Genomic DNA, 13403 nt, shown 5'->3' on the forward strand with positions numbered 1-13403 from the left:
GCAAGTCGTAATGATCCATTCCTTATGAGGGCTGGGAAAACTCATAAAGGCATTTCAATCTTCCCTAAATATTGGTTTAAAGAACCATTCTTTAAAAGAAAGAAAAAAAAATTAAAATTGACAATATTCACTCATTTTAATAGATAAACACAATATTTTCTATATATAGTTAGTTCTTATTTTGAGGATTTTTTATAGCAGTAATCTTTTATTACAATAAAAAGTTGAAAAATAAATTTATAATGAACTCGTCATTCACAATGTTCGAATCTAAAATTTTTTAATTACAAGTGAAAAAAAGTATCACATCATCAATAATTTCAAAGTTAAGAAAAAATGAATGGCTATAGCTATCTCGATCATCGAAGTTGTTTTTAGAAGAAAAAAAAAAGCTCAACATTAAATTAATTAATTGATTTTTATCACGATTTTCTTTTATTTTATTTAACTTGAGTTATTGTTTACCAAGTAACTTAAGAGAAGGTAATGATATTATCAGGATGACATTAGTACACTATATAAGAAATTAATTATGGACCAAGAGGATCTTTTTTTCTAACACACAATATTGTTTGCTTTTAAGATAATTGAAGCAATAGACCCTCAACTTTAGCTCAATTGGAGCTTTGGTTTCTGAACTAAAAATTCGTGAGTGTTGATCCCTGAGGTCCTTTTAGCCAACTCTGTTAGAATTTCTATCCATTTTTTTGCGATTTTTAAACCCCTTAATTTGGATGGAAGTTTTAACAAAGTTATTATCTAAAAAGACTATTGCTCCACATTATAACAAGTTTAGGGACAAATACTCACAGATTTTTAGTTCAGTGACTAAACTTCCAATTGAACCAAAGTTCAGAATCTTGCTCAAAATTTATCTTGCTTTTTATAATACATGTAGCTGAGTACGTAGTAATCAACTTGCCTTGTATATCAAGTCATAGGTGATTTGTGTATTGAAGTTGCCGGAAGAATAAGGTCACCAACTCAAATCTTAATTAATCTTGATCGTCATCAAGTTGGCCGCCAAAGTCATAGTAGCCACAACTAGTACAGTAAGCTGCAACATGATTTTCCTTGACCAATACGTTGTTTTCATGCATTGCTGTTTCTGTTTCAACCTCTACACACCTCACAAATTACCAATGTATACTGCCACACACACACACTCTCTCTCTCTCTCTCTCTCTCTCTCTCTCTCTCTCTCTGATCCACTCGAGGAAGCAGATCGTCAAATTCTTGGAGGTTGGCGTAGTGATGATCGTCATGGTCATATATATACGGACATACGTACACATTCATGCACAAAACTACAACCAACGTCGACATATTTTCTATATGCACACACTAGGGCTGACGAAGGAGAACTAAACACTCAATGGGAAAGTTTCTTGTCCATCAAATATATGTCAAATACAAGCATTGGTTACAAACATCAACCAAGCGAGGGTTTATGCAAACACACAACTATTACAATTTGAAGCTCATATTACACAATGGACTGACTTGTGTATATCAACTCACTCGGGGAGAAATTAAAAAATTAGTTTACTGGGGCACAATTAATTAAGTAGCAGCATACGCGCGCACAACTCTATCTACCCAATAATAGCGCACATCGTCAAAATTGTTTTCTGGTCTTTTCGGTGAGGCATTTCGCTAAGTACTTGACCGATATATCATTTGTGTGCTTAGCGTACATTCCCACCCTTTAGTACTACTCTTTCATTTTTTTTCTTTAGGTCAGTATTTTTTTTTCCAGTGCAACGATACATTTTACACTAAAGGGAAGTGAGAGTTCGGCTAAACCACACAATGGACAAGCTAATTTGATATCAAATTCGTCATCCACAAGATTCGAACCTAAGACCTCTCACTTACAAGTGAAGAGGAATACCACCAGACCATATTACTAAATGCTAAGTCAGTATTGTTATGATCAATAAAACAATATGTATAGAGTCGGGAGTCATAATTTATAAGACGATTGGTAGGAGGAGGGTTAATAAAATGACCAACCTTGAATTTTCTTTCAATGATGGTGTCCTGAAGTGCCATAACCAACTTTGATATCCGCTTGCCAATGGTCTTGAACGAGGATTAAGTGATAGAGTGAAAATAAAGAAATGTCAATGTTATTTAGTTTTGGCTTTTTAGTCAAAATGGTCCCTGAGATTTGTATAACACATCATTTTGGTCCTTGAGATTGAAAATCAATAGCAATGGTCCCTAAGATTGTCCACCATCCATTATTTTGGTCATTCCGTTAAAAACTCGTTAATGTCCCAGAGCTCTTGGCCGAAAGTTTGGGCAATTTTCAAAGCTTCGTAACTCAATAGTTTCTTAACCAAATTCGACCCATAATATATCAAAATGAAGATCGAAAAGTGTAGAACAATATTATACCTATTTGGAAGCCCAATGGTTGCTGGAGATGGCCGGAAAATAGCCTGAAATGTGACTGGTCCGCAGAAAAACTAGAAAACTAGCCGGAAACTGGGTAAACTTTCGTTCATAACTTCTTCAATACTCAACGAAATCGAGTGATTCAAAAACAAAAATCATACTTCTCGACAAGACGAAGATAATGGTACCTTTCCCGATGGCTAAATCTTCGTGGTTTGGCCGGAAAACGGCTCAAAAGTGGTTGTCTTGGTCTCGAATTAGCCACTTTTGAGCCGTTTTCCGGCCAAACTACATCGAATTAGCCGTCAAGAAGGACAATTCTCTTTGTCTCGTTGAGAAGTATGATTTTTGTTTTTAAATTACTCGATTTCGTTGAGTATTGAAGAAGTTATGAACGTTTAAAGTTTACCCAGTTTCGGGTGAGTTTTCCAGTTTTTCCCAGACCAGTCACCTTTCAGGCTATTTTCCGGCCATCTCCAACAACCATTGGACTGCTAAATAGGTATAATCTTATGCTACACTTTCCGATCTTCATTTTGATATATTACAAGTCAAATTTGGTTTAGAAACGATTGAGTTACGAAACTTTGAAAATTGCTCAAACTTTCGGCCAAGATCTCTGAGACACTAAACGGAGTTTTTAACGGAATGACCAAAATAATGGATGGTAGATTTCAGAGACCATTTCTATTGATTTTCAATCTCAATGACTAAAGTGATGTGTTATGCAAATCTCAGAGACCATTTTGGTTTAAAATCCTTTAATTTTTTATGATAATTTTGTCGAATTACTGAAAACTAAAGTATATTTGTGTCTTCAGCACTAAACTCACTCACTCACTAGAAGCCAAGAAGTATTCTAGCAAATCATAGAAAGTCTTTGAAACGTTTGTGGTCAGATAGCTCCGACAGCCGAGAGGGCACTGAAACCTCACAACAAGAACAAGCATAGCTGCACAACACATACTGTCAACCCAAGAGCTCAAAACATTTCTGATGCCTAACAAACAAAGAAACAAAAAAAATGAAAAATAGAGAGAGTAAAATGCTGTGTGTATGCTCATTGATCTTGACCCTCTTGATCAAATCACCGAACGTCCATCTAGGGGGAAAATATCCGGCACAAACGCTTTTACAAAGCAAACAGCAACGAAAAGAATAATTTGCTTTTTTTTTTTTTTTTTAATTATAATTGTACAATCGTACTTTTCATAATGTCATTTCATCTTTTTCTGCTTAATTTTAGATCAAAAAAATCTTCACCAATCAATTCAACATCTTTGTGACGAGCTCAAGAATCCTTCAATTATATCTATTTATTGTATATTGTGTGATCAATTTTTATCAGTTATTATTTATATTCAATTTTAAATAAAAAATTTATAATAATTTCTGACCGCACGATGTATAATAAAAAAAATATGATTAAATGATTTTTGAGATCCTTACAAACAGAATCTGAAGAGGATCCTCCTGCATTTTTTAGAACCTCTCGACCAATAAACACTTAAGTTTTAGTCAATCTTTTGTACAAATTAAACGCTCACATATACTTAGACGCCTTTTATTTAACGGTAACTTTAGAGAGACTAATTATTGAGACCAAATTTTATAAACCATATAACGTATGATCGAATTATTCCTTAAATATTAATTAACGTGTTTATTTTATATTTATGACACACAACATTTTTTTGCCAATTTAATCTAAAGGAAAATGCTAAGGAGACCAAAATTTGAAACCAAATTTGCAAATCAAATAATGTTCATCAATAATAAATAAGCACATTAATCAACATTAAGTACTAATCTAATCATCAACAATCACATCATGCGATTTACAAAATTTAATCTCTCTAACATTACTCTAATCTAAAATGTTGATTTACCTAGAATTGTTCCTAAATTCATCATATATTTTCGGTTCATGATATGTCATTGGTCAACTAAAAACTTAGCCTTTTGCTGCCTTGTGACCCTCTGCCGTCTTAAAGCAAATCAATCAGGCTCTTTAGGCCCTCTAGTCACTGCTCCATTAATCCATCTCCTCTGAAGTATCACTACAGCAGCTAGCTATAATCTATACAATGCAAAACATCCTGTACCAGTAGGCATCTATAGGTGGGGAAAATCTTTGATGAGATTGGAATATCCTCGTGTGTGTGTCTCACTCAAAGCGCGATTATTTTATCTCTCTTGCATAATATAATCTCAGCATTTTTTCCCTTGCCCCTTCCAACCAATTCTTCGCATTTTTTACGTAATTGCTTTATCACTACGTTAAGATTTACAAACAGAACCTAATTAATTAGTAAGGCAGATTTGTGAGCAAGATACATGCAAAACTTGCTAATACGTATACCTACAAATTTAACATAAGAAAATAGTACCATACGATATTGATGGTCCTGTAATTATTTTCTTCAAAATTTATATCAAAGTACCAACAGTTGTAATTTGAAACTCATAGGATAAGTGCTCTGAATAGGTGGCTGAAGTGATTTTTTTTTTTTTCTTTTTTTGTGCTTTAATTTGTCATTTTCCCACTACTTTAGAATACTTTACGATGCATGGCAATCTTGATAGCCTTATCTCACAACTCAACGTGGGAAAGGAATCGACATCTTTACGTTGAGTTGAAAGACGCACAGTATTACTTGACTTTTGAATGAAATCTACAGTGCATTTTTAATCATTAATTTTTATGCATTTTGGAGCAGCTAGCTATTCAAATTAAGGAAGAATATATGATGAAGGAAATAAAAGAGTATGGGCGGGCACTTCTTCGATTGTAAGATGATGCCGCCCTTTATGCTCAGGAATTGATAGAATTACTGATAGGATTTGCTCCTGAATGTACTTCGTGCAACGCTTTCCTTTTGACATGATGATTTCCTTCGACAGATGATGAATAGTACAGCTGCTGATGACATGAAATACATCAAGAAATGCGTGTGCGAAAGAGAAGAGAAACATAATCCTAGTTTGTATGCTGTATGATCGGTCAGTAGTTACCTTGTCCCAAAAATTATTTGATGCTCCTCTTAACTTCTTAGTCTTGGTCTCCATATCTGAACAAACACACGTTCATGTCAAGTAGCACTCATCAGAATGTATATTTTGTGTATGTGGGCGCGCGTGAGAGAGAGAGAGAGAGAGAGAGAGAGAGACCTTGTAGTTTTCTTGTGGCCAAACTTGAGTGAGCAAACAGATCATGGGAGACTAGAAGGATTAGGAGAAAAAACAAGTAAAAGTTCATAGTGTTTCATTAGTAAGTGAAAAATCAGGATAGAATAATGGTGATCAACGATAAGAAGAGAGAGAGAGAGAGAGAGAGGGTCCAATGCAATGCGTAGGGAGATGATCAGTTCAGAAAGTTTTATATAGACGAGAAAAGATAGTAGTACGACTATCAAAAGTGCATGCACACGCATGTATGCATATGAACCTCATCCTTATATATCGCAGGAGAACTACTTATGTAGTAAGGGTACACTGTCATGTGACCTCTCGTACCAATGAAACAATGGCATATGAACTAAAACTTACACATATTTTTACTTGGCCCAAGACGTCACTGTGACAATGTATATGTGACATATAAGTCCTCCCATTGCAGGCTTCATTCAGGATTGATTCAAGTTTGATTGGTTGTTTCAGCCTTTGGTCCGAAATGTGAGTAGAGACGAAAAGAGGACGACTAGACGAACTTGTCGTGTTTGGAAAATTATGCATGTAACAAGGACAATGCGGCTGTGACCAAATGAAATAGGTGACACTTAACAAAAAGTGATAAGTTTGGAACACCGCCAACTTAGTGTTTAAATTGCACGTAAGCGTCTTGTGGTTTTGTTTGTAAATGTCTTCAGCTAATCGTGTTTCTATCTGGACAGGATTTACAAACAAACGCAACAAAAGGAAGCCAGAAATAGCTAATCAAAAGCGTGGCACACATTCAAGAACTAGGTGTTACTCTCTCACATGCTCATAGAAAGGTAAAGAAACAATCGATGGAGGAGAAATTACATCAACCAGCAACAAATCATGCATCCATAATCTTCCCACACGCAAGAAGTCACAATCAAGATCAAAATGGAGCTCCGGAAATCACACGAAACACAATTTAAAGTTGAGAATCAACAAAACACAGATATGTTAATAGATATGCTTCTCGAATATGACATCGATTTGAAAACAGCAATTCTTTGTTCTATGTTCTTCCTTATGATGGTCGGCCAATACTGTATTTAACGTAGATAAAGGCATAGGACATAACAACTAATTCGAATATGTCCCTTTCAATCTATAGACTAATTCAAAGATCTGCCCTTCCTGGATATCTAGGGAAAGGAATCACATCTCTAATGTTGTCAATCCCGGTAGCAAACAGAACCATTCGTTCGAATCCTAAACCAAAACCACAATGTTTGACAGTCCCAAAGCGCCGCAAGTCAAGGTACCACTCATATGGCTCAACAGGCAGACCCATCTCCTCAATCCTGCAGTAATAGATTCATCACGCAATACATACATTTGTCAGTTATTCAAACATTACATAAAACTATCCACTCCCAAGTATGGGGAAAAAATTGTGCAGGAGATGACTCCACTGGAAATAATAAAAAAATAATAACGGCAGATAAAATCACTAAAACAGAATAATACCTGCTGATAATAACATCGTAACGCTCTTCCCTTTGGCTTCCCCCAATCAACTCTCCCACCTGAAATATAAGAAAACCATATATGATAAGTGAAAGACACAATGCTGAAGTATACAACAGAGCAGTGAACTCAATGATACAAAGTTCAGAGTATAATACCCACCTTTGGTACCAGGACATCCATAGCAGCCACTGTTTTCAAATCATCGTTGAGCCTCATGTAGAATGCTTTGATACCTTTAGGATAGTTGTAAACGATAACAGGCTTTTGAAATAATACCTCCGTCAGGTATCTGCAAAAATCAGGATGAACTGGTAAGCTCAATTTAATCAGTAACCATAATACGACAAACCAGTGGAATAATCCTAAGGGGCTACCTTTCGTGCTCAGATGCCAAATCAATCCCCCACTCTACATGGTTCTCAAACTTCTTACCCTTTTTCACAGCATCAATTAGCAGATCCACTGCTTCTGTATAACTAATCCGTTTAAAGGGTGTTTTAGCAACCATTGCTAGACGATCAATGCAAGTTTTATCAATTTTGTCAGCCATAAATTCCATGTCTTCCCTGCATTCATCAAGTAACCACTGACACAGAAATTTCACATATGCCTCTGCACAGTTCATATCATCCTACATGAATACACGAACTGTAAGACATCTGCACAACAATAGGATTCAAAAATAATAAAAATCATGAACTGAAAGTTAAGAGGCTGCTCCTATGTTCCCGCAGAAAACAAACCATTCTCTTCATCTTACAAAGCATTCAAAAATGAGAGAGAGAATTGAATTCAGACAACCATCTAAACAATGAACTTTGAAAATAAAGGACCCTTAACAATACTTCAAACTAAGGATACTAGAAAGCAGATGTGAATTCTAATAGAGAGAATCCTAAGAGAAGGCCAGATAGTTGTTTTCTTGGACCACTGTAAAGATACATATTGTAGCGAAGTGAACCTAATGCTGAGGATTTTGTTATTAAAATTATTGCATATAAAAAGCATTTCGACATGAAAGTTGCCATCATCTTGCAGATAATTCATCACTAGCAATAGTGACCAGTGAGTATGAGGGGCCTTCAACAATACTTCAAAATTCAAATGAAGACAGAAGAAACAAATGGGAATTAAACCAGAACAACAATGAAAAGAGGGCCCATGTAAAACCTTTATTGGAAGCCTGTTAAGAGAGACTGCTGAAAGGTGGATCAGAGACCAGGATTTTTCATATAAACATGTTATTCAGTGGAAGTGACCGAATCATAACACAAGGACATAACATAGAGGGCATATATACAACCTAACATTAAAGTACAAAATGCATATTTGACCACAATACAGCTTCACATACCTCAAGTTCTGCAAATGCAATTTCTGGCTCCACCATCCAAAACTCTGCCAAATGCCTTGAAGTATGGGAGTTCTCAGCTCGAAAAGTAGGCCCAAATGTATAGACACTACTAAGAGCACATGCATAAGATTCGACTTGTAATTGGCCAGAAACAGTCAAAAAGGCTTGACGGGCGAAGAAATCTTGGGTATAATCAATCTTCCCATCCTTTTGAGGGATACCAGGTTGAAGCTTAGATCGCTCGTCTAGTTTGAAGACATTATCCTTTGCCTTTTTAAGCTCAGCCACAGCAGCATTAATATCCTGCTTACTTGCTTTAGCAGATTTCAGCTGAGCGACATCATCTCCTCTCTCCTTGACATTAAGCTTGGCAGCCTCTATGTCTGCTTCTGATGGAGGAGGGTTCTCAATCAGATCCTTTTCCAACTTTTCAGCTCCACTAATCAAGGTTGTGACTTGAAACATCTCACCAGCACCCTCACAGTCACTGGTGGTGATAATTGGAGTTTGCACATAAAGAAATCCATGCTTATGGAAAAATGAGTGGGTTGCAAATGCCAAGGCATCTCTGATTCGAGTAACTGCAGAGATCTGAAAGCAGATTCACACTAATCAAACATTAATTTTTAAAAGTATAAGATGCTCTACAAGCAAGACGGAGGCTAAGAGTTAACACATTATCATCAACAATGACTGCCCTTTAACATCTCTCCATAAAAAACCAAAGTCATGTTCAATCAACCTTCTTTTTAAAAGGGGAAAAAAACAAAAGGGCTCCACTAATTTCATACTCCATTATGATTTTCTATACGAAACAGAGATTTATTAATAAAAAATTAATAAGAGCAGACAAGCTATCCAAAATCAGCAGTACATCAGTAAGCAGTACGCTAAAATGGAAAACAATTCACTTTCTAACACAAGTCGAAAACCAAAACATTAATTAGGCTCCTAAGAAATAGCTGCTTCCCAATCTAAACAAAAAAGTAATGACTTATAATGTGAAAACAATTGAAGCACAAACAGAAGGCCAATCTCACTTCATCCATTTACACATACATCCCCTCCCATTGTGATTCTCAAAAAATTCTTCTTTTCCTTTCCAACCAAATAAGGTAAAACACCATAAAATAGCAGAAAAAACTCAATGCCATCAAATTTTTTGCTTCTTCCAGCAACTGCCTTATGCCTTCTAAGACAAGAAGGGAAAAAACATGCAGCTGGAATTAGCCGTAGCACAATCGTTCTTTTGAGTAACTACTACTATTCTTCATTTTTTTTTTTACATAAAACAAGGTGATAACTACTATATACCCATTAGTGAAAAAATTCAAAATCTTTTCCTTTCCACCACTTATACCACAGAATACTCATGGATAAGTACATGTTAATCAAGTTTCTAATCAAACAGAACCAACTAAAATTATACTGTATATGTATAGTCACTATAGTGTATTAATCAGATTGATAAACAAAATTAGAAAAAGTGGACAGATCAAACATACCCAAGGGTAAAAGTAAAAATCTAAATGTTTACAGGCACTTAGTATATCTGTGTTTATGCGTTTATGAGATTAAGTGTGTTTCCAATTAATGCAAACAACTTACAGTGTTGGTTCTGGAACGCATATGAAGATGGTCCCTCAAAAACTCAAGGGTGAGCCTGGTCTTGGGCAATGGGTATTTAGCTGGGTCAACCGGACCCACATGGACCACCTTCTCAACATCAAGCTCCACCTTCTGCTTTTTCCCATCAGGGGGAAGCTTAAGCACACCATCCACAGACAGGCAAGTACCAGTCTGTACAAGCTGCCCAAGGTCATACTTGTCAGCTTTTACAATCACCTGAAGGTTGCCTGCGCATGACCCGTCATTCAGCTCCAGGAATGCAAATGCATCCTTGTCTGCCTTCCGACCAGTCTTCACCCACCCACCAATCCGGACCGTCTGCCCGGCCAACCCAGACCCTCCATCAGGTCGCGAAATAATGGAACGGATGAGAACTCTGTCGGAAAACTCTGCTTTTAGAACGGAGGGAGCGTTGTTTAAGGTTACTTTCGCAAGCTGGGCACTTGAAGGCGTGGAATCGTCAGCCATTAGGAGTTGGAATTCAAACTCCCGCCAAAGCAAATAGCTTGAGACGGCAGCTGAGTATTGTTACCCAAACAACTGTCTGTAACAGGCAAAAGACAACTGATTATTACAATTCAATCTGCAAAATCAAGTATCCGCGTGTGTTTTCGAAAGCATCCAGAAAAATAAAATAAAAGAACAACGGAAAAAGGAATAAAGCTAAACATACATATAAAGCTTCATCCAAATTTATCACACACATATGCAAAACCTCCATGGACGAAGCATCAAATTCAACCAGCCAAACCAAAACAATAAATTGTTAAAATTTCTAAACTTTACTGATTATCTAATATGCCCATCACACGCACAACCGAAAACATCAATAAAATTTACACTAAACATCAATGAATTTACACTAAACATCAATGAAATTACCCCTAATCCCGTTTCTTCCACACCAATTTCTATAATTTCCAAGTACACAAACAATGTTAGGGACGACATTTAAGCTAAAACTGTAAATCCAAATTTCAGACTCCACATTTCTGATACCAAATTGTTAGAAGGAAATCTAGTTACCTGACACGGAAGTGAAGGGTTTTTTTCGTTTCAGTGCAAGACCTTAATCGTGATATTTCGATTTCGAAGTCCCCGTCTCGGTTTCTTGAAACCCTAGTTGTGAAGACTTGGGGCCTCGGTCGCTCACTGCCGCCGCCCAAGAGAAGGAAGGAAGGGTTGTAGGGCGAAAAGAATGAAACGCCCCAAAATATAGGAAAGACTATTCCTCGGACTGACCGAAATGGCAAGAAATCTTTACACTGCTTAAAATATCGGTAAAAAATTATTATTAGCACTTCAAAAATCTCATGCTACATTCCAAACATCTTATATTAAGAAAGAAAAATACACGAATGTACAATGAGATTTTTGGAGTGCCAATAACACTTCCCTACTGGTATCATGAAAATATGATTATGTAAATTTTTAGAAATATTGCTAAATATGATTTCGGTGGAAATGATGGAAATTTAGAATGAAATGATGAAAATATTGTCTATTGTGAGACTACGCTCACATCCTCTTTTTAGTGTAAAAAATATTATTTGTTAAAAAAACAAATAATTTGGACGAAATATAAAAGTTTCTCTAATATTTAACATATATGAAAGTATCGATGTTAAATGTCGATTTTAGCCAAGCTTGTAAGTTTCTTCATCAATTTTCATATCTTTCTTTGATTTTTTAATATTTTATCGAAAAAATTTTAAACCCTAAATTTTACCCACAAAAAGGCAAAACATAGAATTTTTTTTTTTTTCTTTTCCTTGTCTGCTTTCAACTTTTTTTATCTTTCCAAATTTTCTGCTTTCAACTCTAAATGTTACGTTTTGTTTTTCATTATTTACCTTGAAGGGCAAAAAAACTAGGGTTTGATCAAACAAAATTCTTATTAGAGGGGCGAATCGGATTTTGATTCAAATGTGATCCAAATTTGATGTAATTAATAGGATATGAATTGTAACTTTTAATACGATAATTTGAATACAATCCGTATTTGAAGGTTTGACAATGGATGGAGTATTGGTTACGGTTAATCTAATACAATGATAAACTCAACCAGAATAATATATTACATACTTTCCTTTTTCTTTTTTATTATAAGATGTATTCTATGAGCTTGTGTGGGAATGCTTTTAAAATGGTTTAAACACTTTTGACGAAGATATTTTTGGAATCAATCCTTAGTAAAAATACAAGTAAATCCTGAAAAAACACTTAAAAGTGCTTTTTGAAAAAAACACATAACTGATGTTTCTTACAGAAGCACTTCAAATGCTTTTAAAATCCAAAGAAAGCGCTTTCAGCGATTTTAAAAACACTTCCAAACGAGTCATGTATTAATGACAAACTAATTTCCTTCCCATACAACTTCAGTATCATATGAAAGTAGCGTCGTATTTTTAACCCTTAGGTTAACCGGTGTGCCAAACCGGAGTCAATAACCTCAAAGAATACATCTGTGAGAGTTTAAACTCGGAATGAGAGTTCCAAATTTTTACTCCCTCTCCACTAGACCCCTTTTGAGGTTTATAACATATTATTTTATTTTATTATGCATTCAAAATATAACGTCGATGCAACATCGATCCAATAATTAAAATTATAAATGAATTCAAATATGAATCAAGATGGATCCAATTTATTTTTAGGGCTAAAAAACCACTATCAGTTGACAAAACATAAAGTATAAGTGTTAGAAAAATAAAATAAATGTTGGCAGTGCTAAATACCCACCCCACCATATCTGGATGCTCTGAATTTGCTCATATTCGGTTCCTATAACAACTGGCTTCCGGAGAGAATGTATTCCTCCAGAGGAGCATCGCGTAGAGTGCGAGTGCTATAGGGCGATTCCATAACGAATACTAAACCGAGGAATCCTTAAAAATGCGGGATGTAAGAGCGAGAGAATGAGCGAGTGAATGCACTCTCATGTCATCACTGATGCCCCCATTTTTCATCCCGCATTAGAATTCCTCGGACTAAGGTATGATTTGGTGTTGAGGTGATTTAAAAAAAAGCTGGGATGAAAAAAAGCTGGAGTAAAATTTGTGTTTGGTAACTTAGCTTATTTTCAAAGTCACTGTCATTTGAAGCTGAAAAGTGGCAAAAAGCTGAAGCAGCAAAATGCAGCTCTCAAAACTAGCTTTTTTTTTTTTTCAAGAGGCGAGTGAATAGTAGAATTTAATGAAACTTTCACAATCTCAAAAATACCCTCCTCCATTTCTCCTTCTTGCTGCGCAGAGCTCTTCATGAGTCTCTGTCTCTCTCTTTTCTTTCTCTCTCTAGAACCAGAAGCTCCGAGTCTTTAAGGTTCGTTTTGACTTTGGATCGGGTCTTG

The 13403-nt window shown here is 35.7% G+C and overlaps 1 protein-coding gene and 1 long non-coding RNA gene across 2 annotated transcripts; both read right to left on the bottom strand.

Moving 5' to 3' along the window:
* Positions 1-4263: 4263 nt before the first annotated feature.
* On the bottom strand, positions 4264-5804 carry LOC103931568. The gene is made up of 3 exons (XR_664857.3): positions 5575-5804; positions 5419-5474; positions 4264-5323 (listed from the first exon to the last, which is right to left on the bottom strand). It is a non-coding gene; the product is annotated as an uncharacterized LOC103931568 (long non-coding RNA).
* A 706-nt stretch (positions 5805-6510) lies between these two features.
* LOC103965375 (asparagine--tRNA ligase, cytoplasmic 1-like) lies at positions 6511-11296 on the bottom strand. Its single transcript, XM_048586912.1, has 7 exons — positions 11081-11296; positions 10034-10598; positions 8426-9016; positions 7446-7702; positions 7231-7360; positions 7069-7127; positions 6511-6902 (listed from the first exon to the last, which is right to left on the bottom strand). The coding sequence occupies exons 2-7, from the start codon at positions 10520-10522 to the stop codon at positions 6719-6721; spliced, it is 1710 nt and encodes a 569-aa protein (XP_048442869.1). The 5' UTR covers positions 10523-10598; positions 11081-11296; the 3' UTR covers positions 6511-6718.
* Positions 11297-13403: the final 2107 nt, after the last annotated feature.

The sequence above is a fragment of a genome, unplaced genomic scaffold (genome assembly GCF_019419815.1).
Source record: "Pyrus x bretschneideri cultivar Hongxiangsu unplaced genomic scaffold, Pyrus_bretschneideri_v1 Contig25, whole genome shotgun sequence".
Classification (NCBI taxonomy): Eukaryota; Viridiplantae; Streptophyta; class Magnoliopsida; order Rosales; family Rosaceae; genus Pyrus; species Pyrus x bretschneideri.